Source organism: Bactrocera neohumeralis, chromosome 6 (genome assembly GCF_024586455.1).
Source record: "Bactrocera neohumeralis isolate Rockhampton chromosome 6, APGP_CSIRO_Bneo_wtdbg2-racon-allhic-juicebox.fasta_v2, whole genome shotgun sequence".
NCBI classification, from domain to species: domain Eukaryota; kingdom Metazoa; phylum Arthropoda; class Insecta; order Diptera; family Tephritidae; genus Bactrocera; species Bactrocera neohumeralis.
The window spans coordinates 53,647,645-53,673,822 of record NC_065923.1 but is presented as its reverse complement, the minus strand read 5'-3'; the positions used below and the strand labels follow the sequence as shown (position 1 = coordinate 53,673,822).

Genomic DNA, 26,178 nt, shown 5'->3' with positions numbered 1-26,178 from the left:
TGAACAAAGACAACATCTGATGAGAATGGCTCTTTGCGCATTGGCAACGGCGAATACCGCTGCCTATGGAACGATGAGCTGTACGAGATATACGACGGCATTGGATGAAAACGCTCCAGCTCTGAAAATATTCGACGCAATACCCACCGGGGGAAGCAGAGAAAGAGATAGACCACACTCTGTTGGATAGGTCAGGTGGAGAAGGACCTGGATACACTTGGAATCTTCAATTGACGGGCTGTTATATACTCCGCTATAACCGCGTAATCGGTGTCTACGCCAATAAAGAAGAAGAAGTTTCGAATTTTTCTATAATAAGTTGTGTTGCATTTTAGGTGACGATGTACTATATTATATAAGTATGGTTTCGCCAATGATCATGCGTCGCCTTATACCGGCCAATCGCTTAAAGCTCGCAGATATTTATTTCAATATTTTATAACCGCCGAAAGGAAACCTCAGAGACCTCATAAAATGTACATATATGTATATGAATGGTCAGCGTGTTGTGATGAGCCGTCAATTTTTGACTGAAATTTTGTACACGTCCTTCTCTTATTATGTTTGTGGAAACTGCAGATATCGGGCACTATAGCCTTCTCGAACTATAAGTCACCTGGGGCGGACGGCATCTCTTGCCACATTTCGTTAGACTGATGACAGAATTCGCTGGAAAATGGCGATGTTGCGATATGCGCCATTCTAGACATCGAAGGTGTTTTTGATATTGCGTCCCTTCCAAGCGTCATCCAGGCACTGGAGTAGAGGTATGTGCCGGCGCCAGTATGCCAGAGGCCGTACTGCGTATTAGGAGGAAGACTGTTGGTACTACGGGTGAAGTTCTATCCCCCTACTACATATAAACCCTAGTAGTATATGAGTTCCTTGAGTTGCTCACAAACAATGGGATTCGGTGCCAGGAGTACGCCGATGACATTGTCATAATGGCACAAAGTAAAATTGAGAATACTTTCTGCGACATAGTCCGATAGCAAAGGGATGGTTCAATACGGTAGTGTTAAACATCAACTCGTCAAAAACAACCATCGTCGTTTTTTTAAAGCGAAGATCTCTTCCGGACTTGAGCCCGCTAACCCTTGGTGGTAGGGAATTGGAGATGCCTAAAGATGTACGGTACAATAGGCACATGGTATTAACACTGTCCAGAGCCACCAAGGCACTGATGATATGTAGACGCCTAGCCGGTAGATCCTGGGGCTGCAAGTCAGGTATCATCAGGTGGATGTATACTATGACCGTAAAGCCTATTGTCACTTATAGAGCAGTTGCTTTGGCATCGAAGTCAACTCAGTCTTCGGTAGCCATTCAACTATCGAAGCTGCAAAGACTTACCTGTGTCTGCGCTTCAGGGGCAATGCGCACTTGCACAACCGCAGAACTTGAAGTCATGCTGGAGCTCACACCGCTGCATCTTGATGAGTAGAAGCAGGGGGTTTTGGCAAAGGGAAGATAATGTCGTCACAACAAATAAAGGTCGGGGGCAATTAGCTGGCCAACGAACTAGCCCGCCCTGCTGCGGCTTCTAAGATTATGGGACCAGAACCATGCATTGCGGAGGAATACCACACCATAAAGGAGTTGCTCCGCAAGATGGAGAAAGTGCAGAGAGAACGGCACTGGTATCAGGCAACAGGAATATATCAAGCCAAGTTACTACTGTGAGGTTACAACGTAAGATTTAGAGATATGATCAACCGTCCCCGAGACTCCTTGTCTATACTGGGCACTGCAGATTTAAGAAACCCTTGTCCAACATACATATCTCTTGCGCAAACTGCCCGTTTTGCGGCATGGAACCGGAAAATTTAGAATACTTGATTCCACAATGCCCAGAAATTTCTAGAAGCAGGCTATGATCCATCTGCGTGGACAGCGATCACATCAACTCCATCGCGCCCAGCAAACTCCTGGAATTATTCAGAGTGCTGGGCCTTTGTGACCATATGTGATATAAGAGAGGGCACAGTGCAAAACCTCAATTATTTTCTATCAATCTATAAAATAGCTGCCATACCAACGGAACGTTCAAACGAAGTTAACGTTTTTTCTTGTTTTGAGATTGTTTTGTATCTGAACACAGTAGAGTATATAGATAATGATAGATTTATTTTATATTTTTCACTACAAAATATTATCCACTACTTAAAAATCTAAGTATATTTACGTAAAATTCTAGTTAATGGTAGATTACAATGTACTGAAAGTATTTATTTATCACAATTTTGTCATTATCATTTATAAAATTAATGGTGCTGAATTTTTTAATTATTTTAAAAAAGGAAAGTCGTGCTAAAGTTTAAATTTTAAGCTACCTGCCCTGTGACAATTGACTAAACATTAACCAGAGCTTACATTTCGTAAAAATACATTAGGACTACTGTGATAAAATAAGAACTATATTTGATGAGCACTACTTTTAAATCAAACTAGCCACATAAGTACAGACGTAAGTATTTAAGTAAACTATTTAAGTAATTGTTTATAAGGTTAAGAAATTAGATGAAACAGCCTGCCTTCAATTATCGTCGATTATAACTGGAATTCTGTAAGCACTCTGAGCGAGTAGCGACACCAAAACCATCTCCACGACGACTAAGCTGTTGATGATAGCTGCAAAAGGAAGGTGCGATAGTAATGATTAAATCGCAATAATATAATTGTAATTAGTTCAAAATTAGTGTAGCTTACACTGCTTATAGATAATATGATTCATCGGATAGTCGCCGCCCAGTAACAATTTATCCAGCTGCTTGTCCAGTATGAGATACTGCATCTTGCACAGCAATAAAATTAGCTGAAGTGCGAACATTTTTTTCTAAACGACAATTAAATACAAATTACAGTTAGTTATTATTATTGAAAATGCAACTTAACTCACCGTTGTACTATAATCCGAATGTAAATTATTCACCACACGCACAGTTATATTCAGTCCCCATGAACCGAGTATAATAGAAGTAATGATGAATGGCAGAAAATAGTATTGCACATCGTGGAATAAGGCCTGGAAATGGAAAATGTAATCAACATTATTTTACAGTTCACATTAAGTTAAAAATAATATGTAAGAATCATAATAGTTATTTGAATAAAATCGAAAAAATATTAATGCCCCGGGTGAGGCTCGAACTCACGACCTTAAGATTATGAGACTTACGCGCTGCCTACTGCGCCACCGAGGCTATATCACCCTAAATGTCAGATGCCTTTTAAATGCTCGACTACATTTGTTGTTGTTGTAAGAACAACAATACACGTTGTTGTGGATTATCTAAATAGTCTAATATTTGTATTTTATTTATATCATTGCCAGCGGCTGTTGGCGGGCTTCGGCTTTATTTACCTATATTATTGGCGTTAGACAATTACTACAACAAACACTTGGTGTGGCGCCCCAATGACTCTTTTTGCTGGTACTAATTGGTCTATACTATAGACTCTACTGAATTTTACTATCATTCTAATATCAAATTAGTTAAATACCATATTTTTATCGACTGTACGAGGTGATAATTAGATTTTTGGTTGATAAATTTTTTATTGGATTTCAGGCGGAACAAATAAGGTTCAATACAATATTTCTTTCGACGAGATGATAATTAGATTATTTGATGCTAAAATATTTCTGGAATTCAGTTATAACAAATAAGGTAAATACTAAATTTTTATTGACTGCACGAGGAGATAATTAGATTTTTTGATAATAAATTTCTAGAATTCATGTATAACCGACTAATTTCAATATTATATAATCGTGTGATTTCTTACAATGTGTTGCGCAAAAAAATTTTTTTTTAATTCTACCCCTATAATTATATCCTAAACTTGCTACGATTCATCATATAATTGATATCATACGAGCTGCGTTAAGTGTTTTGTAGATAGCTGGTTATTTTTACTGAGTCCATATTCTTCAGTCAGATGTATTTTAATTAGCTCCAGCAAAAGCACGTCAGACGTAGAAGAAATTTCATTTTACATGAACTGATTAGTTAATGGATTGAGTTCAATAAGGTGAGAATATCGATGTTTTTGGATTCTAAGAAAACCTCCAAATGCCCTATAAACTCTAAATTCAATGTCCCTAACACTCATCGATGTAAAAATCGATTCCGAATACTAAACTAGTTAGAAAATAAGACTGAAAGTTTCAAAACCTTCTTTGTAAGAGAAAGTATTTTCATGGTTTCTTAGAGCTCAACCATTTAATAATGGCGAATACAGAAGAAGTTATATTTATGCTGGATTTTCTTTAGTTTTCTACAAACTCAACTAATCATGATCTCGAGATATAGCAGGGAGAAAGGAAGGAATGCTGGTCCCTTAGAGGTTGGAGTAGCAGAGTTAAAAGTATCTGAACCTGAGTATCCTAAAGAAATTTACATTTTGGAGCTAAATTTCGACTTGCAAGTAAATATGATCAAATATACAATCTGTAGATTTTAATATGTCTGAGCTTTGATTTTAGCCCTTCAAAATTATTGATGTGCCTAAGAAGAACTAATGAATTTATGAGACTAGTGCCCAGTAACTGTAATTTTTGACAAAATTATCGTGAAGTAGTTTAGACAACGCTATGTCATGTCAACCGACATAGGTTCATTTTACTCACCATATCATTGTAGAAGATGCCATTCAACACCAACATTATGCTCCCCTGAACGAATGCCATTTGATACACGAGACATCGCAATACTACAAATCGCCCCCTTGTGGGCGTCACACCTGGTAAACATATGCAACAGCAACAACATGGTGGCGTCTTAATCGGCACAGCCATGCCCGCTGTCTCCTTAATGAAACTGGTCTCGGAGCCAATAAAATGGCTGCACAACTGATAGAAGAAAACGGCGCCGACCGTAAACGAGAGATGCATAACAGTGTGAAAGGTGAACCATAGCTTCGGCAAGAGTAGTGTGAGCAACGCTGCGAGGCTGATGAGCGGGTACAAGGACACAAGCGCTATCGATGGAGCCAGCAGAGGCTTGCGTAGACGTTGCTGAAGTTTAGCCAAGGTCGTGAGAAATATGGAAATGTTGAGCATAAATGTTAAGACGGAGACGAATATGCAGAGTGTGACGAAGGGCGTGAGGTCTGCGGGAGAATGAAAAATAATATTATTCTTTAGTAAGGCAGATCTAAGCGATACTCACTATTGTAGTATTCTGCTAATGTGGGATGTGTGAAGATGCTCTTTTCATCATCGTAGGTTAGATTGGCAAACTCCTCGCTATTTAACGCTGGCGTCGCTATTAGATCTCCATTACTGCTGCCGGTGAACGGCGAAGTGAAATCTAACGCTGTTGTGGGTTCTTCAGTAGTTGTGGACATTTTTCACAAATCTTTTCGCTTCTTCTGACTTCGAGAAGCAATTTTATATTGATGCCGTTGGGTCTCAACTCCTATCTAAGGTGTTTGATGAAGCTGCAAGTGAATTAAACAAATATTAATTTTAACAGGCTGTGAGTAGGCGAGCTCTTCTATGTTTCTATTGCATTATTCTAATGTATATTTTAAAATCTTTTTAATTTGGTGTCTGAAAAACCTTAAAATTTTGTTTAAACATTTATTTAAATATACAAGGTATGTACAATTCAAACATAATGGCTCTTCAAGAATTTGTTTGCAGAAAAATATACTGTTATTGGATACCTTTTGAGTATCACGTTAATAAAGGAGTGCTTAAACCCATATACCTAAACAAATAAAATTACAAGTACTTATGTATAGCTTGTATACACCCTTTTAATATTGGCACACTTCACAAAGTTCAATGTGATACTGTTTGCCGACTACAGTGATGTCAATAAATTTTGTACTGCATAACTATAGAGTTAGTGAGCGAAAGTGGCCACCCTCTTACAATTTTTGGCGAAAATAAAATAAATATTTCAAGTTTTTTTTAACGACAATATCCAAAGAAGTTCGCAAAATCAACCAAAAATTCATGAAGATAATGTATCTAATGGACGTCCAAAAGAAAGAGATATTTTTTCGGGCAAAATTATAAAAAATCAAAAAAATACTTTAGAATACCTTAAAATGAGTAAGACCAAGATAATTAATATTCTAAATATATGAAGGTTAGTTGAATCGTCGTGATTTAAGTGAGTACCTGCCGTCGACGCGCTAACTTCACGGTGACTTTTTAAAGCAGATGACTTTTTTCTGTTCTCAGACCTCAAGAGGATCTTTGCTGAACGAAGCTTAACCACAATGCTAGGTATTCACAGGGACTTAGGCCAATTTGGAAGTTAAAGAGAAATCGTAGATTCATAGAAATGCTATCGAACAGTCGCAGGATCGCTAAAATTCGTGTACATGTCTTCCGCGACTGTACTTCGGAGCGTGCGCGTGTCAACTAGATTCGGTAGAGGGCGTTCTTAGCTAACGAACGAGCGGCTGGCCAGTTATCTCCGATCACCTAGAGAGTCAGGACAAACATATTCGTGCGACGTGTTTCTGTGAGTGGTGCAAGCCGAAAATGCAGCGTTCGTTAGAGCAGAGGTACGCGATTAAATTCTGTGTGAAACTCGGTGAATCTGTGACATAGAAGTTTGATATCAAATCAAGCAGGCTTACCAAGATGTTGCTTTAGCAAGAAGTGGTGTGTTTCAGTGGCACCAGGCCTTTTTGGTGGGCCGGGAAGAGGTCGCTGATGAATGAGCAAATCCAAAGTGAAAACGATGCTCATTGTGTTTTTTGATATCAAAGGCATCGTCCACCATGAATTTTTTTCCTCCTGGACAAACCGTCTACACCAAGTTTTACGTGGAAGTCCTCAAGAGACTCAAACGAAGGGTCAATCGGGTCCGACAAGACATCTCAGCCGATTGGAAGTTGTACCATGACAACGCTCCGCCTAACACCACCTTTCTTGTGAACAGCTACCTAATCAAGGCCGGCATCCCAACGCTTCCCCAAATACCCTACAGCCCAGATGTGACCCTCCCCGGACTTTTTTGTTTCCTTGCCTGAAAGGGCCGATGAAAGGGGATCCAAGCAGCATGCACCTCGGCTCTCAAGGCTATTCCGAAGAATGCCTGCCGTAACGCCTTCAATGCTTGGAAATCGCGCTGGCAGCGCTGCTTCGACGCAGAAGGAACCTATTTTGAAAGTTTTTAAATTGTTTTAAATCGACTCAGTCCTATTACTTTCCGGACAAACTTGATATACATATATACATAGCTACAATAAGGTCGAATTTTTAAAATTATCCGAACTTTTTAGCCTAAAAACAATAACCTAAATATCCAAACGAAGGCTAAGTTGACGAATTACGCGGAAGAAAAAATAATTTTCAAAATGTTTGCTATATTTCTGAGCGCCACTGCAAATGACTACACTTCGAGGGCCATAAATATGATATGTCATTTGCCACTTCCCCGAAACGAATTTGCTGAACTCATTCAGCTGTGAGTGCTTGTAAAAAGAGTTGATACAAAATATTTGTTTTATTGCTAGACGGAATATGTATTGCATGAAGTACTATAGCTTCATGGGTAGACGTTGTTGCACTAGATATATCTACGTAAGTCAATATATTATATAACAAGTGTCATCATAGCACTTTAAATTTGTCACAACGAGCTAAGTGGATTTGCAAAAAAAAAAATGTTTCAGCAAATTGTATTTATTTAACTAAAATAACTGTTGTTTTAATGCTCAGAAAAATCAATGCCTTTGATTTAAATAATTTATATACAAATGTGTATACATACATACATACATATTCTTGCAAGTGCACTTGACTAAAAGTTTTCTCAGCAAATCAAACAAATTTAGTAAGACAACGTAAAACTTATTTCTAGAAATATAAATACTGCTCAATTCTTCCGTCTTTCCATGTGATGCATAAATTTAATTTGAACCCCACGGAACTCTATCAGGCATTACAATGCAATCAATAGAATGTTTGTGGTGTTCTTGGTATATCAAACAGGAACATGAGTGTTTTCGACGGAATCGATTATGCTAAAAACATATCTATACACTAATACATACATATGCATGCAAGGCTGACAAACGCTCATTGATTGCTTCTGAGACAACACAAGGCATGTGTCTTCTACATGTGTGCTTAGGTATGTGTCTGTGCATAAAATTGAACTTATTGGTTTTTCATGCATATTTTATTTTAGTCTGAGCCATCCTAAGCTTCAATTTACAAAAGTTATTCAAATAAGGTTTGAAATATCAACGCATCTATATACATATGTACATATGTATGTAGGTATGTAAATACCCAAATTTTTCAGAGTGCCTGCACTGTAATGAACTTTGATTTGTTCGTTCTGACTTAATTATGTTTCATAAAAATATCAATTAACGAAAGAACAGTGGCGCCATCTAGGCGTTCATGCAGTTATTTCAAACACTGAACCGAATTTTTTGTTCATTAGACATTGGAATTCTATATGGATTAGGGGCTTAAGACTTAAGAATCCAAATAATTGGATTGCTTTGAGTTCAATTTTCGACTCGAGTGGCGAATGACATTCTTGATGTTTTGCTCCAAGGCCTGAATCCAAGCAGGATTGCCGGCATAGATTTTAGACTTTATATATTCCCACAGGAAAAAGTCTAACGGTGTGATATCACAAGATCTAGGTGGCCAATCGATCGGCCCAAGATGTGAAATTATATGCTCACCGAAGTGTTCTCTTCCTATATCCATTGATTGATGTGATATGTGAGAAGTGGCACCGTTTTGTTGAAACCTAATGTCGCTGAAATCACGAGCTTCAATTTCAGGCATGAAATAGTCGGTTATCATGACGCGTTAACAGTTGCCATTGACGGTTACATTATCCCCGGTATCATTTCTGAAGAAATATCGACCCATGATTCTGCCGGCACCGGCCCAAAAACCACTCCAAACCGTTGGCAGGTTGCTCTTCGTCCCGAATGCGGCAATTTCGCTTGTTTATATACCTACTGAGCCAGAAATGTTGAACAAAATTTGACTAGAAAACGTCGGATCTTCTTGGAACTTTCCAAAAACCCATAGAGCGAAGAGATGTTGCTTGGGAAGTTCGAGCGGCTTCAGTTCCTGCACAAGCTGCATTGTGTACACTTTCAAACTAAGATCTCGTCGTAAAATGCGCCAAGTCGTTCCATAAGCCAGTCCGATTTGCTGCGAACGGCGCCGAATTGACTCTCCACGGTCATCGTGTACACTGTCAGCCACGACTGCTATATTTTCTTCATTGCGAGGTCTATTCGGTCGAATACTATCCAATAATGAATGCTGGGTCTCAAGATGGCTCAGTAAGCCGATTATGTTGACCAGACATTGAGCGAAGTGTTCTTTACAGAACGTGAATTTTCGTAATAAAGTTGAACGATTTGTAAAAGTTGTTCTGGCGTAAGTCTTGCAAGTCAGTTCTTTTTTAAGAACTTACGTAAAAACATCAGGACTAAGGTATTGGTGGTGCCGTCTGGTTCTGAGTTCTAGCTTCTGTAACGGCAGCTCCCTTAGCCGGAGAAATACATCGTGTATGTCCGATTTTGAGGTATTTCGCTACACAAAAGCAATTTTTTTCAAAAGCAGCCACCATTCTCGAAAATACATCCGACAGAAATAATTTTTAATATAATACTTGTATGTATAATTGGATTCAGATATTTACTTTAAACAGATGGCAGCTCTCTTTGAGCAGTTCTCGCATCCTTGAATTTGTAATCTTGTTGTTTTCATCCTACACATTGAGGAATGGCATCCTTCCAACTTTTTTTCTTAAAACCATTCGATTAACGTGAACATGATTTAAAAAACCTGCCTTAAAAAAATATTATTTTATCAGATAATATTAGACTTCATAAGTAACTGTTCATTGGACCTAAACCTACATACATACATACATATATTTATTTGAGCACATTAACTTATGATTATTACGCTCGTTAGAAATTTCAATTCACTATCGTTGACAATCGAAATTTTACCAAATTATGTAATTGAAAGATAATTAGTATTTGCCGCTAAAAACCGTAATTAGGACATAAAAATTAGTTTGTAAAGTCAATTATTCCACTTCAGTGATTGACAAAAAGCGCCATCAATTCAGTGAACGTGTTGGTAATCTGCTACTGACGAATTACCTCATAATTGCTTATTAACTTTTTTAGTTAGACATCGCCAATAAATGAATGGTAAATGATTTCGTTTTTTCAACATTTTTTATTATTTTTAATCGCGTCAAAACAAGTGCAGCGATAATCAGCTGCAGAACTACGAGTTGGCAGAGTGATGATATGCGGCGGCTTTGTTGCTTGGCTTATCAGTAATCATAGCCACTCAAGTGGCATTAAGCGCTGTCATTTGATAAGCGAAGAAGCAGGCAAAAAGCGTAGAAATCATAAGTGTCGGCAATATTCAATAATTACCGCTATTTGTAATTGTCACTGAAGTGACAAATGTCGAGGCAAACGGCAGCCATCATGAGTCCATTGCGTTTTACATGCAAGCGGTCGCAAGTACTTAAGTACTTAAGCATTTGGCAATTGGTCAGCCCTGAAATGCGTCTAAGCTGTTGAATGGAAACATCAAAAGCGAATGGAAAAAAGCCATTCATCAAATCACGAATTCACGGTCATTTGATAGAAATCTCTTTCGTGATATCAACCAAATTAAAAACATCATTTGAAGAAAATAACGCAATTAGCTGAAAATAAAAGCGAAATTAAAAGTTTGTTGAAAGATGCCAGCTAAGTTGCGATAAATGTTTGCGCGCAATTAAACGTCACTGAGCACCGTTGCTCGACTTTGGCCGGCGTGTGGCTTTGAGGCAAACCAGTTTACCGCTAAAAAGGGCGAAAAAGAGGCCGTAAAGGGAACGAAAATATTATAAATTGTATGAAAACGCTTATTGTTTATGGCACGCTTATGTAATATCTAGCGCCAGCGAATGAATGACCGCGAGTTGCGTAAAATTTTGGATGGCTTTCGTGTTTAGCTGCAACTGTTATGAGCGGCAATGATTAAAATGAAAAGGAACGGCAACACTTTTAATTGCCGATTTGTTGCTTAATGCGTGACCTTTGCAATTAAATGCGTCTAAGTTGTGAACGCACCCGAGAAAAGGTGGTTTGCGAATTGTCCAAGATATTTTAATGGTTGCAAGAGAATGGTATCAGTATATTTGGTCAAGGTTTCAGGCCCGTTATACTAATCGATAATTTTGTAGTGTTATTATAATTTCTAGTAATGTCCTAACGGAGTCTGCCCTTAATTCCAAAGAACTATTTCTATAATTCTTTAACTAACGCAGGTCTGACACTATTCTAGAGTTGAAAGCAATGTTAAAGAAATTTAGTAGAAACCGGCCGGCTTATAACATATGTACATATATGTATAAACTACTCAGAGGAAATACCAGATGGTTTTGGAAATGGGATTGAAACTTAATGAAGTTTAATAATTAAAAAAAAGAGATTGATTAAAATAGGAGTGTTGGAGTTGGTCTCCTGTATGGGTTCATAAATGTAGCATATTCCACTTCCTTTTTCCGGTGACGGACGGAGATGGTCTTACTAAGGCTTCATCCCTAGCTACTATGTTTTACATCTTACCATGGTGGAACATGTTTAAAATCATTGTTGCTGGATTTTGCTGCAGTGATGACAAAGCTTATTGATTCAAAAATATGCAATAATCGAAATAGCAACTCTTGGACGGATAATATTCGTTCGAATTTCGATAAAGTGGAACCAGATGTTGATCACCGCATATGATTTTTAGAAGCCTCCCCAAAATGTGCCAAGGTTTGTAAGTTATATGAAGTCTAGAACAATTTTTCTGCCGATGTATACGGTATAAAGGCAACTGGAAGTTCGAAAATCTTTCTATTAGTTGTGTGGAGCTAAAGAAAATATTACTCCGATTCAACCTATTTTTGGCACACAGGCACACAATTATTAATTTCACCAAAATGTGGGCGGTGCCACACCCAACGATAATTTTAGACCCTGATTCCGATAAAGCCCTCTTGTATCATCCTGGGCTTAAAATTTAATGTTTCTGGCAAATTTTGTTGTTGATTTAACTCGCATTTTGTAGTTTTTAATAAAACCCTATGTGGGGAGAGGGCGGGGATATAATCCGATTTCAATAATTTTCAGACTGTCGGTAGGAGTTCTCATAAGAATTATCCTAAGCGAATTTGGCTGTTGTAGTTTTAAGTGTTTAGGAGATATGTATATAGTGGGCGGGGCCATTCCTATTTTTAGAAAATATTTTGCCCACAAGTGTCCCTTGCTACCGAAATTCTTTTTCTCAAATTATAGTTTTGTATCTTAATTTAGTGCTAAAAGGCAGTTTGTAGGCGTGGTAGTGGTCCGATTATGCCAATCTTCGAACTCGCCTTTTGTACCAAGTTTAATTAAGATATCTCAATTTTTACTGAAGTTACGCTTGCGCGTTTTAGGTGATAAAAGCAACCGTTAGGTATATAAAATTATTGCACTCTGTTGCACCATGTTGCTAGAGTATAAAAAATATTATTTTGAGCAAAATGACCAGAAGAAGATGAAACTTCAACAATCAGTGGAGCAGCGAAGCCCACGAAAACGTAATCAAAGACACTTTCGGATTTGCAACAACTGGTAATGCCACCAGCGTAAAAGAGTCCGTGAAACGTTTTTGTTGTTTTTATTTTTTGGAATCGCGTGTCTCCGTCCTTGCAAAATGTAGAATTCAGAAAGCAGGGTTCGTGCATTACGACTATATGGATATGACCAACGGGTTTTTGCTTTTACCGAAAGTTGAACGGTTGCGCTTTTGTTTACTTATTCGATCTGTTCCCCCACGGTTCAAAAGTGCTTTCTATTGCAAATATATTGGTATATTTATTCCATCTCAATCCGAAATGAGAAATTGCTTCTTCGTTGTTTCTTCATATAATAACCCCGCAGACGAAATAACTGCATCGTTCCCCTCATGTTTTTAAATCCGCTGGATATTCCCGGAATGCCATCACATAATCTTTGTTTGAGGATGGTTCACCTATAATTCTTCTGGGTAATTTGAATACACCTCACTTATGGAACGTTGGTTATCAAGAAGATCTCAAAAAATATTATTGAAGCAACAATTTTGACCGAAGAGAGAAATAATCAAGTTTCCAAGTAATCCAATGCTACTGGTAAAATCTATGATTTCATTCAAAAGACTACAGTTCTAATTTCGTTTAGCTTATAAATAAGTATCAGAGCCAAACAATGTCGCTTGTGGTTTAAATTTGGAAAACCCACACCTACCCCATTCATTATATTAAACGTTCAATGTTGCCAATTAAAAACTTTAAAAGTTATTAATTTGCAGAATTTAAAAAAAAGTTGTGTGAATAATTTTCAAATTTTAGAGTATTATTAAAATTTTAAGTATGTGTAACTTTAAACACTTTCTATTCCATCTTCATAAATAATACTTCACTGTATTCAATAGCTTAATCTCATACAAAATATATACTTATGTACATATATCACTTAGGCACATCAACGGGTGGCCGGGGTCTACTAGTAAGTATTTATCTACATGATAAAAATAACCAAAATTATAATAAATGTGTAAATATTCTCGTGGCTACAATAAATTTTTGAGGACGTAAAACTTTTGTTCGAATTCAAGTTTCGAATTGTTCGCAATTTTTTCGCCTTGATTGTGTCTAATTAATGCGTCTGTCTGCATAAATTAATCCTTAACAAATCGTATGCAAATAAATTTATTATAATTAAGCAAAAACTGTCGGCAAACAGCAATCCGCTTAAGAGTCCCAACAACTAACTTTATATAAACATACTTACATAACGAATTGTACATTCACCACGGAGATGCTTGTGGGGCATTTGTGCAAATTAACGGGCAGACAAGAAATAGAAGTCGCAAAACGGCGATCAAAAATCCGTCTGCCCCCCATAAAATAGCTAGTTAGTTAACTAATTTAAAATTGTTTGCTTTGTAAATTGTTATCAAATTAACGACAAAATATTTGCACTTACATAACGGTACTAAGAAGCTTAATGGCTACTCGCATTTAGCTGTGCTCACACTTGAAAGTTCAATAGAAAATCAACAAAGCCTGAAGTACCGAAATTAGACAAGTAAATATAAATTAAGTCATTTATTTTTTAACGAGATTAACTCAATTGCGTCGAAATTAATCAAATTACACTTGAGTGTTATAAGGAAATGTTGCATTAACTTTCACTTAAGATTTCTTCAACTTTACTGAGCTCTAGATTATATTGGAAATACGGAATATACTATTTCAAACCCTAAAATCCTATGTAATCACTATCTGCGAAATATCTTTACAATTAAGTGAAATGCTTCAACTCAACTTATCATTAATTGCGCAATTAATATACATTGAGTTTTACTTTGTTTATATTCAAGAACAAATTGCATGTTTTCTGCGAATATTCGTTTTTATTTGAAGCTTCTCGGAATCGCAATTGCACAAATTGTCATTGAGAAATATCTAGTGCAACTTTGTTCAACATAAAAATGTATGAAAAACGTCTATCTCTTGACGTTTCAGAGAATTCTCAAATTAATAAAAGTTTAAACATAGATGCATTGTACTGTTACAATGAAAATACATAGCAACATACATACATATCTGTATATGTATAACAGATTCTTAAACAAGATCGTCTGACATGAAATTAAAACACGTAATTTGCAAATTTATTATGAAATCTATGAAAATTTAAATGAACAATTGACTTACATTTTCTCAACTGACTTTGCTAATTCAAATTGACTCAACAGTCTGGCTGATACTATCACTGATTGCAACACATCTGTGCCAGCATACAAGGTCTGTCACAAAAGAAACAGGACTGTTAAAAAAACAACGAAAAATTCATATTTTTCAAAAGTTTTTTTTTTATTCAAATTAGTTTCCTTGTGCTTCGATACAGCGTTTAGCCCGGTCAATTAGCATTTCAAATGAGTGTTTAAGGTCTTTTTCGGAATGCTCTTGAGAATATCGGTCGTTGCCTTTTGGCCTCAGTGTCCTTTTTGCCTCAGTGTCCTTTCTTGGGCAAATGAACTTTTCCAAAAAGGTAAAAACCACAGAGTGCCAGATCAGGTGAATACGGAAAGTGGTTAATGGTTAAAATGTGATTTTTGGTCAAATAATAGGTCACAAGCGTCGGATTACCCAACATTCAATCCGACGCTTGCAATTTTTGATCGTCAGTCAATTTGTGCGGAACAAACTTGGAGCACACCTTCCGTAGACCCAATTTATCTATCAAAATGCGATGAGTGGAGTCTTTGGTGATATTTAACTCCATTTCCATGTAACGCAAAAAAGATTTCGGCTCATTCTTAATAAATTTCCAATATTGTTTTGGGTAATCACTGATTTTGGCCGGCCCGACTTCTGATCGTCACAGAGGTCCTCACGACCTTCTTGGAATCGCTTAAACCACTCATGCACATTACTACGGGATAGGCACTGATCACCATAAACTTTTTTCATCATTTGAAATGTTTCAGTAAACGTTTTTCCAAGTTTAAAACTAAATTTAATATTTGCTCTTTGCATATTACGACCGATGAGCAAAAGCTGCTGTCACTTGTGGGGAGAGACAGGTGTAAAAAACAAATGCGCATCCTGGTGGCATTGATCCTGACTCTCCTGGTGGTCCGAAAAAAAAAATCAAAAGAAATTCTTAATCAGTAAGGATGCTGTTATAGTCCCTAATTTTTAAAAATCCTTTGGAGGATATGTTCTTAAGGGTCTAAACTTTAAATATATGAAAAAAATCGAATTTTTAAAAATTCTAGAGTAGAATACCCCCGTAAGCAAATTGCATATTTCTTATATACTACTTTCGCATATGTTAACGTTTTATTATACTCACAATGTCACTCAAAAATCGTCTGTAGTATCTAACAAACGCTTTACCTTTTACGACACATTCTTTTTCATAAAAACTGGAGAATCAAAATCTATTTCCTTTTCACTTTTTATTTTCGAATTTTCTTTCTCTATCTCGACTAATAGATCAAAACAATTCTTTACCTTTCACAATTCTTCGCTGGGTTATGAATTCTGGTTGCAATTTTATTGAAGTTTCACTTTTATTGGGCATGTGCTGCTGATGCATGTGACTTCAGTAATTGCTGGTTATCAATTACAATTTGAATTTTTGTGTAAATATTTGTATTTACTTGCAATATGCTAGGCATCGTTTACGAATGACATGCAATAATATTTATTGAACAAAAACAAAAACACATGAGTTACACAAGAACACGCTAGGTTTAGAAATGCTACATATTAAGTTAGATTTTAGAAAGCTTCGAGCGCCCATACATATGTACTTATATACATCAGGAAAAGAAACAGAGAGGAATAGGAAGTCCGCTTATAGCATGCGAGCAATTTTTCTTTAGTTATAAGTAAATTTCTAACACTTTATCTTCTTCTATTCTTCCATTCTATCTATGGATCTCTAGCTTAGCTGTCCTAGATTCGCCAAGCATTACTATCTAGCGAATCGAACTAACTATGTCAGATGCTCAAACAAATGGACCACTTTGATGCAACACTGCATCAAGATATCTTATCTTATCAGAGTTAATTGTTAGGAAGCTATATATTAGGGTGTGTCATTCTGAGTCAACCTTTTTTTTTCAACTGAAAAACAGACTAAAAACTTTCGAAAATGTGAAAAAGAAAGTCACTCAAAAGATGAGCTCTTAATATTATTATTAAGAGGTGTCTATTTCAAATTTTCTGTTTTCCAGTAGGGATAAACTCGATTACCAGTAGGGATTACTGAAAAAAAAATAATCGATTTTTCGGGATCGATCTTCAGTAGTCGAAGTCGATTAAGAATCGATTCCTGACATTCGAAACATCGATTATTTTACGAGAAAACTCGATTTTCCAGTAAAATAGAGATTAAGGTGTTTCAGAAAGCATTTAATTTTGTAAATTACGATAGAAGAAATGTATTCAAAATAATTACGAATACGAAAAGACATTCTTTAACTTTGGAAACTATATCCCTTCTCAGTTGTCTTTATTATAGAAATTCTATGTAAGGGGTGTCCCAAAATAGAAAACACAGTTTCCCTTAAGAAGAAATCATGTAGTGTTAAATCACACCATTTTCAAAAAGGTATGTTCCAATTAGTCCTCCAGCTCAAAATCCAGACCAAACAGTGATACGTTGTGGATGCATTTCGACCGCGGACGCAGCTTCATTATTTTTGAATAACGTTCTATTTTTACCAAACCAAAGTAAGATTTACCCGTGGTAAGGCATGCCTGTCGTAAGAGGCGACTAAAATCCATATGCACTATGTCGCAAGGCGGCCGGGTGCCGCACCCAAAGAACGGCAGAGGTTTTAGATCAGCCTCGTACCCGACCAAGGTGGCAAAGGTGTCCCTATCCACTTAAACCAATTGGAAACAAAAATACGTGCAAAATGCATTTATACTTTGGAGCGCTGATCAGCACATTGTATTGATCTATGTGCTTCAAGGAAAGCACCGTGAGATAAGACCGTCGTCGGCAGGTACTCACATAAATCACAACAACATCCAAAGTATCAGCTACGCGCTAGGTCATGTCGTCCGAATGGATGAAAACACTCCAGCTCTGAGACTAATCGACGCAGTACTGGGAGAAGCAAAGGACGTTGAAGACCTCCACTACCTTGTAAAGATCATGTGGAGAAGGACCTGGCTTCACTTGGAATTTCTAATTGTCATTTTGCTACTTCTTTCAACCGCTTTGTTTTTCATAAACGATCTGCAAGTCGCATTATGGTTACTTAGCCACAAACATTTTTTATAAAGATCTATGATAGCTACTAATTGTTATAGTGGTCCGATTTGAGCAATATGTTCGAAGATTATAGTTTTGTCCTGGGAAGATATGAAAAAGAATTTCAACGTTCAGTTTGTAAGGGTGCTCCGATATCGGTAATGAAACTTGTTGCACATTTCGTCGCAAGCTTAATACATCCATACATATAAACTGCTCAGAGAATACAAATGTAAGTCTAAATAAAACTGTATAAACTTTATAGCATTATACTGTATACAAAGTCCTATGTGTGTACATCGTTTAAACCAGAAGTATTCCCATTAACAGCTAAATGTACAGGGAGTAATCGTCGTGTAATTATTTTGATTGCGATTTTTCGCAATACAGAAACCGTAAATTCAGTCGGGCGAAACAAAGCAAGCGATTACGTGAGCTGTTATGAATGACGTTGGACAACGGTAATTATAGAAATACCCGCAAAACTATAAAAACATACATACATACATACATATGTACAAATCAGTAATAACCAAAAATTTGCAGATCATGCAAGAATGCCGACGGTTTTGCGGTTGCGAGTGTAATTAACTCAACGAAAGTGGAAATCAAAACAGAAAAAATTGCAGTCGCTTGGAAGCGAGCAAAGCCGAATGATCGCGGTTCGCAGGTTATTCAAATTTGTTTTAACAAGAAATACCTGCGAGGTAAACAAATTGCATGCAGCAAGAGAAAGAGAGTGAAAGGCGCGTTGGAGGGGCGTCCACGAAAAAGCAGCGGCACAACACAGCTGATGTTGGTAAATAACTGTGTATGTATAATCGCGGGAAAAAAGCGGCAAAGCGAGCAAACTGAAGAGAGCCGCCCAAAAGCAACGAACCACAACAAATAGCGAGCACTCTGAGCGACGGTGAGCGGTTTGCGAGCGCTGGGAGCTTATCGTTGGCGCATTTCGATCGCACAGTGGTGTATTGACAGTTTGAATGACGCTGTATGTTATACTAATGTATGTGCATATTTTAATTGAAGTGCGTTTCTTTAACTTCCATACAAATGCATATGTATGTAATTACTCCGCTCAATTAATGTGCGCTCGTGGAATTCCGCTTTGATGTTTCCTAGAAAGCGCAAATTATTCGTGTTGTTTAGAATTCTCTTTGGAGTCTAAGCTTGCCATTTATTGGTATTTGAATTAGAATTCTGTTGCTGAGTGACAGGCAACACTTGAAATTATGGGCAAATACATATGTATGTATGTACATATGTACATATATATACATATGTATGTATAAGAATGAAAGTCTGTTGTTTTACATGAATGAATCGAATTCGAACTTTGACGCTTGCCAATTTTATTTTGGTTTATCTAGCTATGAATATACTTATGTATGTAAATCAGTATGTATTTGTATATGAAATATACAATACATACATATGTATCTACTTATATGGGTCCAACACGTGTTAGAATCGTGTTTTAAAGAATTATTCATATCTACATACATATTTATCGATATATGAAGGAATGTTTTTAGATACATATGTACATACATATGTATATGTACATACACACATGTATTGTTTCTACAAATTTATACACAAGTGCTGTGTGAGGAGGTTCTGAGCGTTTTTGGTGCGCATTTTTGTTGTTGTTGTAATAATTTTATTTGCGAAATCGTTGCTTCGGGAAGCGAACTTTGTATTGCAAGCAAATTTGTCCATAAGTAAGTATATTAATATGAATCTATAGTACAACCAATTGTAATCGGTAAATAGGCTTTACTGTTAAAATTATTTTAAGGGAATTCACATAATCAATAAAATTGTAGCTTGTAATTGTATATTTGTAATATACATACATGTACATACATATGTACTACAAATATGTACATATTTATGTAAATGTACATATGTAGATATTAAGGTGGGTCAACAAAACGAATGTTTTATGTCTGAAAAATAAACATCTATGATGAAGTACCGATTCGAATAAATCTGGAGCAATATAGTATTTTTTCTTTTACAAAGCGTGTATACAAGTTTTACCAATAGGGGGCGCTATCTTATATTCCAATTTAAAACTTTTATGAATATTGTGTAATAAAATTCCTTAAAAACACCTTCAATAGATCGAGACATCGTCAAAAATAGCATAAACCGATACAAAGTACCCAAAGAAGTCGAGGTTAAAATATTGGATGTATCGTCGCATTAATAGAGACATAAGCACATTACAGTCGGTGAGCACTAAGTTATTTACCTGGTGTACTCCAAAGCTATGTCATCGTATAATCGACATACATATGTATATCGTTATTTTCATGCAATGATTCGATGGAAACGTCAAATTTCAAAAATACTTTGTATGGTTGCTTAATAAAATTGGTTCAGTTTGGATTACAGCCGAACCGAACCTATCGATTGCCGCCGGTAGAGACTGGGAGATTTCTAACTGAAATTTTTAGAAGATCTAGTATAAATAATCGAATTTTGTTACAGCTTATTCTTATAGAATTCTTCTTCTTCTTCTTCTTTATTGGCGTAGACACCGCTTACGCGATTATAGCCGAGTTAACAACAGCGCGCCCGTCGTTTCTTCTTTTCGCTACGTGGCGCCAATTGGATATTCCAAGCGTAGCCAGGTACCTCTCACCTGATCCTTCCAACGGAGTGGAGGTCTTCCTCTTCCTCTGCTTCCCCCGGCGGGTATTGCGTCGAACACTTTGAGAGCTGGAGTGTTTTCTTATAGAATTAGGGGAGTTAGTTTAGTTAAGATTATTGGCATAAAAATTATCAGAATTTCAACTTAATTCAATTAGCAGTTAACAGTACTCGTGACAAAGAGTCACGAAGCTCTCAATTATTAGCAGTTAGTCTTCATAAATTTGCTGAAAACCGCATCGCGCTCTCTTTTGAACACGTTCTCGCTGGTTATCTTCAGTTTTTCAACATCATACCTTCAAAATGGCACGTTTGTCTTCGTGATTCACCTTGTTTTATAATTACCGCTTTGCGAATTGAAACGTAACCGTTATCACATACCACTCTTCTGTATTTCATTAGAATCGTAATTTGTAAAAAAGTGTAAACAAACAATTTCTGGGCATATACGAAGAGCGTAAAACGGAGTTTTTATGCATCGAAAGTTTTTAACTGGTAGTGGTTTGGAAAATATTCATGTTTGCAGAAAATTGTTATAATTATTATGCAATAATTAAATGTTGTCAGACGGTCCTCAGAGGCTATTGATAAGCTTCGGTAAGAGAATGAAATATACGATAACCAATTTTTTGGCCACAAATTTAGTATTTTTATCTGATTCTAACAAGAGCTTAAACCGAGTGTGCTTTGAATATCTGTACATCGCCAAATTGTTAACTGTCAAAGTTATGTCAAACTAGCAGGTTAGCGATTTTTTGTGACTAATTTTGAAAGAGAGAAAAAATACTCAAAGAAAATTTTCAATAATTTGTTCTTCTTTTCTTCTTAATTGGCGTAGACACCGCTTACGCGATTATAGCCGAGTTAACAACAGCGCGCCAGTCGTTTCTTCCTTTCGCTACGTGGCGCCAATACATCAAAATAATATTCCAACGGAGTGGAGGTCTTCCTCTTCTTCCCATTGTGAATCAGGCGCTGAAACTTTCAAGTCATATAAAGTATCAAACTGGCCAGTCAGCTATTCACCTGTGACAATAATTTGTATATATATTTAAGACGTCCACAATACATCAAAAACTCATTGTGAATCCTCAAAAAAAGTTAATTTACTGTCACCTGTTAATATTTATTCGTTCCAAAATCTTCCTGTTAATTTACTGTTACTTTCTCTTTTACGATCTCTCGAGAACGTCTTCAATACAAAAATTATCAAAGCTCACAAATATCGATAATTTGCGGTTAGAGCATCGATAAACAAATATCGCTGGAACTTGGTTGTTGTTGAATTTGTACTGCAACTGCAAGGGTACGCGAACAACTGTTTTCATTAAATATGTATGTATATATTATAAACAAAATATACCAAACATACATATTGACACAAATTTCTCGCGTTTAAATATTGCAACTAAGCAGTTTGGGGTCTAGACTCTAGGCACACTGCGGCGTCTTTGTAAATTTCTCTGTCACGGTCAATGTGTCGTTGTCGACGTTAGGTGAGCAGACATTGTTGGCGTCGCTCGTGCGTACAGGCTGACATACATTTATACTATATAGATTAGAGCGGGTAAATTTTTTTCACCATAAAATCACGTATGTGGGAAATGTTTTACGGAACATTCTGAAAAGCTTTACCTAAGATACTATGGGCCTAAAACCAGTTTTGAGTCAGCAATTTGTAAAATGAAGTTTAAACATCTAAATAATCGGTTGTATGGGAGACATATGTATGTAGAATCTGATCGATTCCGGCAAATGCTCAATGGAATATCAAAATGAATCTACATAATTAATTTAATTCGGATATCTCAAAAACCAACGAACCAACTTTTATGATTCCTAAAAACTTTGCCTTAAATATCGCTGACTGGAAACGGGGTTTAGACTCATATTTTCTTCGGCAAAGCAGTTAAGAATCGTCCGTAGAACCTTTCTCGCACACGCAATTGTTTCCGTTTTTTGGCTGCCTGTAAATCAACCCGCTCTAATGTGCATACTCAGATTGTTGTTGCTTAAATCGTTAATTGTGGCCAAGGGTTTAGTAAGTTTTTTCAAAGCATTAATTTTTTTTTAGATTTTCTCACAAATCCCGAGCGCTTTGAGAAACATGTGATAAGCGAAAAGCAAAAACTGTATAGATTATATCCCCGAACCATACGTGAGCAAGCGCCTCGACGATGTGTTGGCGCGCAATCGTTAGCGCTTTCATGAGATTTGTGTCGATTTTATTCGCATTAATGAGGAAATTATGTATTTCAAAAGCGAAACAGTTGAGATTACCAACCAACGGTGCTATTTAGCAGTTTTTCAGGAATTTATTTTAGGCCTCTGCCTTTGAAATAAATTTGTAAATCTCACGCAGACTTATTAGAAAATAAAAATAAATCGAAGCAGTCTTGTTTACAAAATAAATAATAAAGCCAATATGTGGTAGGAGCATATTAAATAAGAAATTTTCGCAACTCATGCATCAATATACTTATGTACATACATACACACATATGTATGTTGGCTATAAAGAGCCAAAGACGTGCCCCTTGTACCGTAAGCGAAAAACGCTCTGTGTGCCGGTATCCATTTGAAAAGCGCTGCTAGTCTACTTATAATTATTATTTAATTTTCAAAAAAACAAAACTCATTCGAAAAAGTCGCCGGCAAACGCGCATTTTTGCCGACGAAATACTATAGCACACGCAGAACGGACACCTTACTTATATGTACTAAAAAAAGAACAACCAATAAAAATAAGATCTAATAAATCTGGCTAATGTCGTGACACGTAGTACTGAAAGCTGACAAAATATTTTGAAAAAGCAAAAAATTGGGAAAACAAAAAAGTAATGACGAGCTGTCTAGGATTTTAAAAATATGCGTTTTGCTCTTAAAATATTTTTGTGCTTATGCTTCTCAAAATTTTGTATTGTCTTGGTTTTATTCTTTTCAGTTATGTGATGTTTTGGGTAAAAACCTTTCTTTATAAATTTTTGTTTTTTGGGTTCGTGATCGTAACGCAACTTGATTGTCTTCAATCTTCAATCTTATAAATAACAAAATGAAATATGTTTGGAATTCAATTGCGCTTCGCCTTCTTTCAAACATAAAAATAATTACATATACATATGTACATAAATATGTAGAGCGAGAGTACAGCGAAGTATTCAGACATAGTATGCACCGACTGGTCTCATATTTACAGTTTTTGTGGGCTATCTTAAGAGAATTTCAGTTCCAGCTCGACCATAAGAGATAATGTTAAAAAAACGTGTTTAAAATATTTAACAAAATTTTCCAGTAAAGAAATATTCTTCCGAATTACCACCTGATTACAAAAAGGTACTTGAGACCACAATAAACTAGAAAATAGTTAACTTCGATGCAAAATACCCTTCACAAATAAAAACGATTCCCTACAAGCACTTCGATTTTGATTAGCCAGTTTGTATGGCAGCTATATATAGTATATAATATAAGGTTTGTCCGGAAAGTAATGGGCATGTTTTTCTTCCGCCGCGACTTCGGAGCGTGCGCGCACCGACTGGATTCGGTAGAGGGCGTTCTTAGTTAATGAACTAGCGGCTGGTCAGTTGTCTCCGAGCACCTGGAGAGTCAGGACAAACATATTCGCGCGACGTGATTCTGTGAGTGGTCCAAGCCGGAAATACAGCAAACTCGGCAAATCTTCGACAGAGACGTTTGATATGATCAAGAGGGCCAGATGTTATTTAAGCAAGAAGTGATGTGTTTCGGTGGCATCAGGACTTTTTGGAGGGCCGGGAAGAGGTCGCTGATGAAGACCGTGCTGGGAGACCTGCGACTTCGACAAACACCGACAATGTGATTCATGTGCGCAAAGTTTTGAACTCAGACCGTCGACTAAGTATTCGTTTAATTGCCCACAAGTTAAATTTATCAAAATCTTCGGTTAATGACATTGTGACGGAGCGATTGAACATGCGCAAGGTGTGGGCGAAGATGATCCCAAAAGTGCTCACTGACGACCACAAATTACGGCGAGTGGAAGTGTCGCAAGAAAATTTGAGCATGTGTGAAAGTGACTCTCAATTTTTGAATAACGTAATCATAGGTGACGAGTCATGGACCTTTGAGCACGATCCCGAGACAAAGAGGCAACCTTTCTTTCCTTTGGAGACGACATAGGGGATCCAAGCAGCATACGCTTCGGCTCTCAAGGCTATTCCGGAGAATGACTTCCGTGACGCCTTCAATGCTTGGAAATCGCGCTGGCGAGGCTGGTCTCTGAGGTTGGCTTTTGGTCATTAAAAACAGTGTGGTGACCTTGATATACCCGTTAAAAATATAAGAATCCTTTATGGAGTTACCACCTGCGTAAAAAAATTATTTGACATTTTTAATAAACAGAAATACACATTGCATAGGACACTAAAACGGGGCAACCAGAACGTTTTGAATTTTATATAAATTTTAATTCGATTCATTTTTTTCTAGTGTTAGATATCTGGGAGTTTCGCTGTTCGAGGGACTCGAAAAAGTATCAAAATTAGATATCATGCCGCCTTTAATGTTCGCAAAAAGCGTTGATGTCCTGTGTAACGAATACTTCAGCTCAAATTGAACTGAACCTCCATCTGGGATAGGACACTAAACGAGTAGGCCCATGTGCATATGTATGACGTGACCGCCGGTCAGTATAACCTTATTTTTTTAGTCTAAGTATAAAATGCTTATGGCATTATTTCGCTTAAATCTTATTCTTCTTAATTGGCGTAGAAACCGCTTAAGCGATTATAGCCGAGTTAACAACAGCGCGCCAGTCGTTTCTTCTTTTCGCTACGTGGCGCCCATTGGATATTCCAAGCGAAGCTAGGTCCTTCTCCACTTGGTCCTTCCAACGGAGTGGAGGTCTTCCTCTTCTCTGATTCCCCCGGCGGGTACTGCGTCGAATACTTTCAGAGCTGGAGTGTTTTCGTCCATCCGGACAACATGACCTAGCCAGCGTAGCCGCTGTCTTTTAATTCGCTGAACTATGTCGATGTCGTCGTATATCTCGTACAGCTCATCGTTCCATCGAATGCGGTATTCGCCGTGGCTAACGCGCAAAGGACCATAAATCTTTCGCAGAACTTTTCTCTCGAAAACTCGCAACGTCGACTCATCCGTTGTTGACATCGTCCAAGACTCTGCACCATACAGCAGGACGGGAATTATGAGTGACTTATAGAGTTTGGTTTTTGTTTGTCGAGAGAGGACTTTGCTTCTCAATTGCCTACTCAGTCCGAAGTAGCACCTGTTGGCAAGAGTTATCCTGCGATTTCCAGGCTGACATTGTTGGTGGTGTTTACGCTGGTTCCAAGATAGACGAAATTATTGACTTCAAAGTTATGACTGTCAACAGTTCACTGCCAGACGACGATGTTTGTTTGATGACTTCGTTTTTCGTTCACTGCCAGACCCATTTTCTGTGCTTCCTTGTCCAGCCTGGAGAAAGCAGAACTAACGGCGCGGGTGTTGAGGCCGATGATATTAATATCCTAAATACTATCTTAAATACTCCATAAATTTTAACGAATTAAGAATAGGATTTCCTAGATAATACTATTGTGAAAATACAGCTTTAAATTCGATTCATTTCGGCTCGATTGGAAAAATTAAGTTTCAAATTACATTTTACTAACCCGAACTATTTGACTGTACAGCGAACATTTTTTCTCTATTCAAACA

General features: G+C 37.0%; 1 protein-coding gene and 1 non-coding gene across 3 annotated transcripts in view; both read right to left on the bottom strand.

Moving 5' to 3' along the window:
• Positions 1–2,108: 2,108 nt before the first annotated feature.
• Positions 2,109–26,178, bottom strand: part of LOC126761829 (organic solute transporter alpha-like protein) — a 37,601-nt gene continuing 13,531 nt past the window's right edge. For both annotated transcript variants that reach the window (XM_050478239.1, XM_050478238.1), the window contains 5 exons: positions 5,175–5,445; positions 4,634–5,115; positions 2,900–3,025; positions 2,710–2,836; positions 2,109–2,631 (listed from right to left, as the gene is read on the bottom strand). In XM_050478239.1, coding sequence (XP_050334196.1) covers positions 2,537–2,631; positions 2,710–2,836; positions 2,900–3,025; positions 4,634–5,115; positions 5,175–5,352 — 1,008 coding nt within the window. In that variant the 5' untranslated portion in view covers positions 5,353–5,445 and the 3' untranslated portion in view covers positions 2,109–2,536. The remainder of the gene's footprint in view (positions 2,632–2,709; positions 2,837–2,899; positions 3,026–4,633; positions 5,116–5,174; positions 5,446–26,178) is intronic.
• Positions 3,131–3,203, bottom strand: Trnam-cau (transfer RNA methionine (anticodon CAU)). The gene has a single exon. It is a non-coding gene; the product is annotated as a tRNA-Met (tRNA).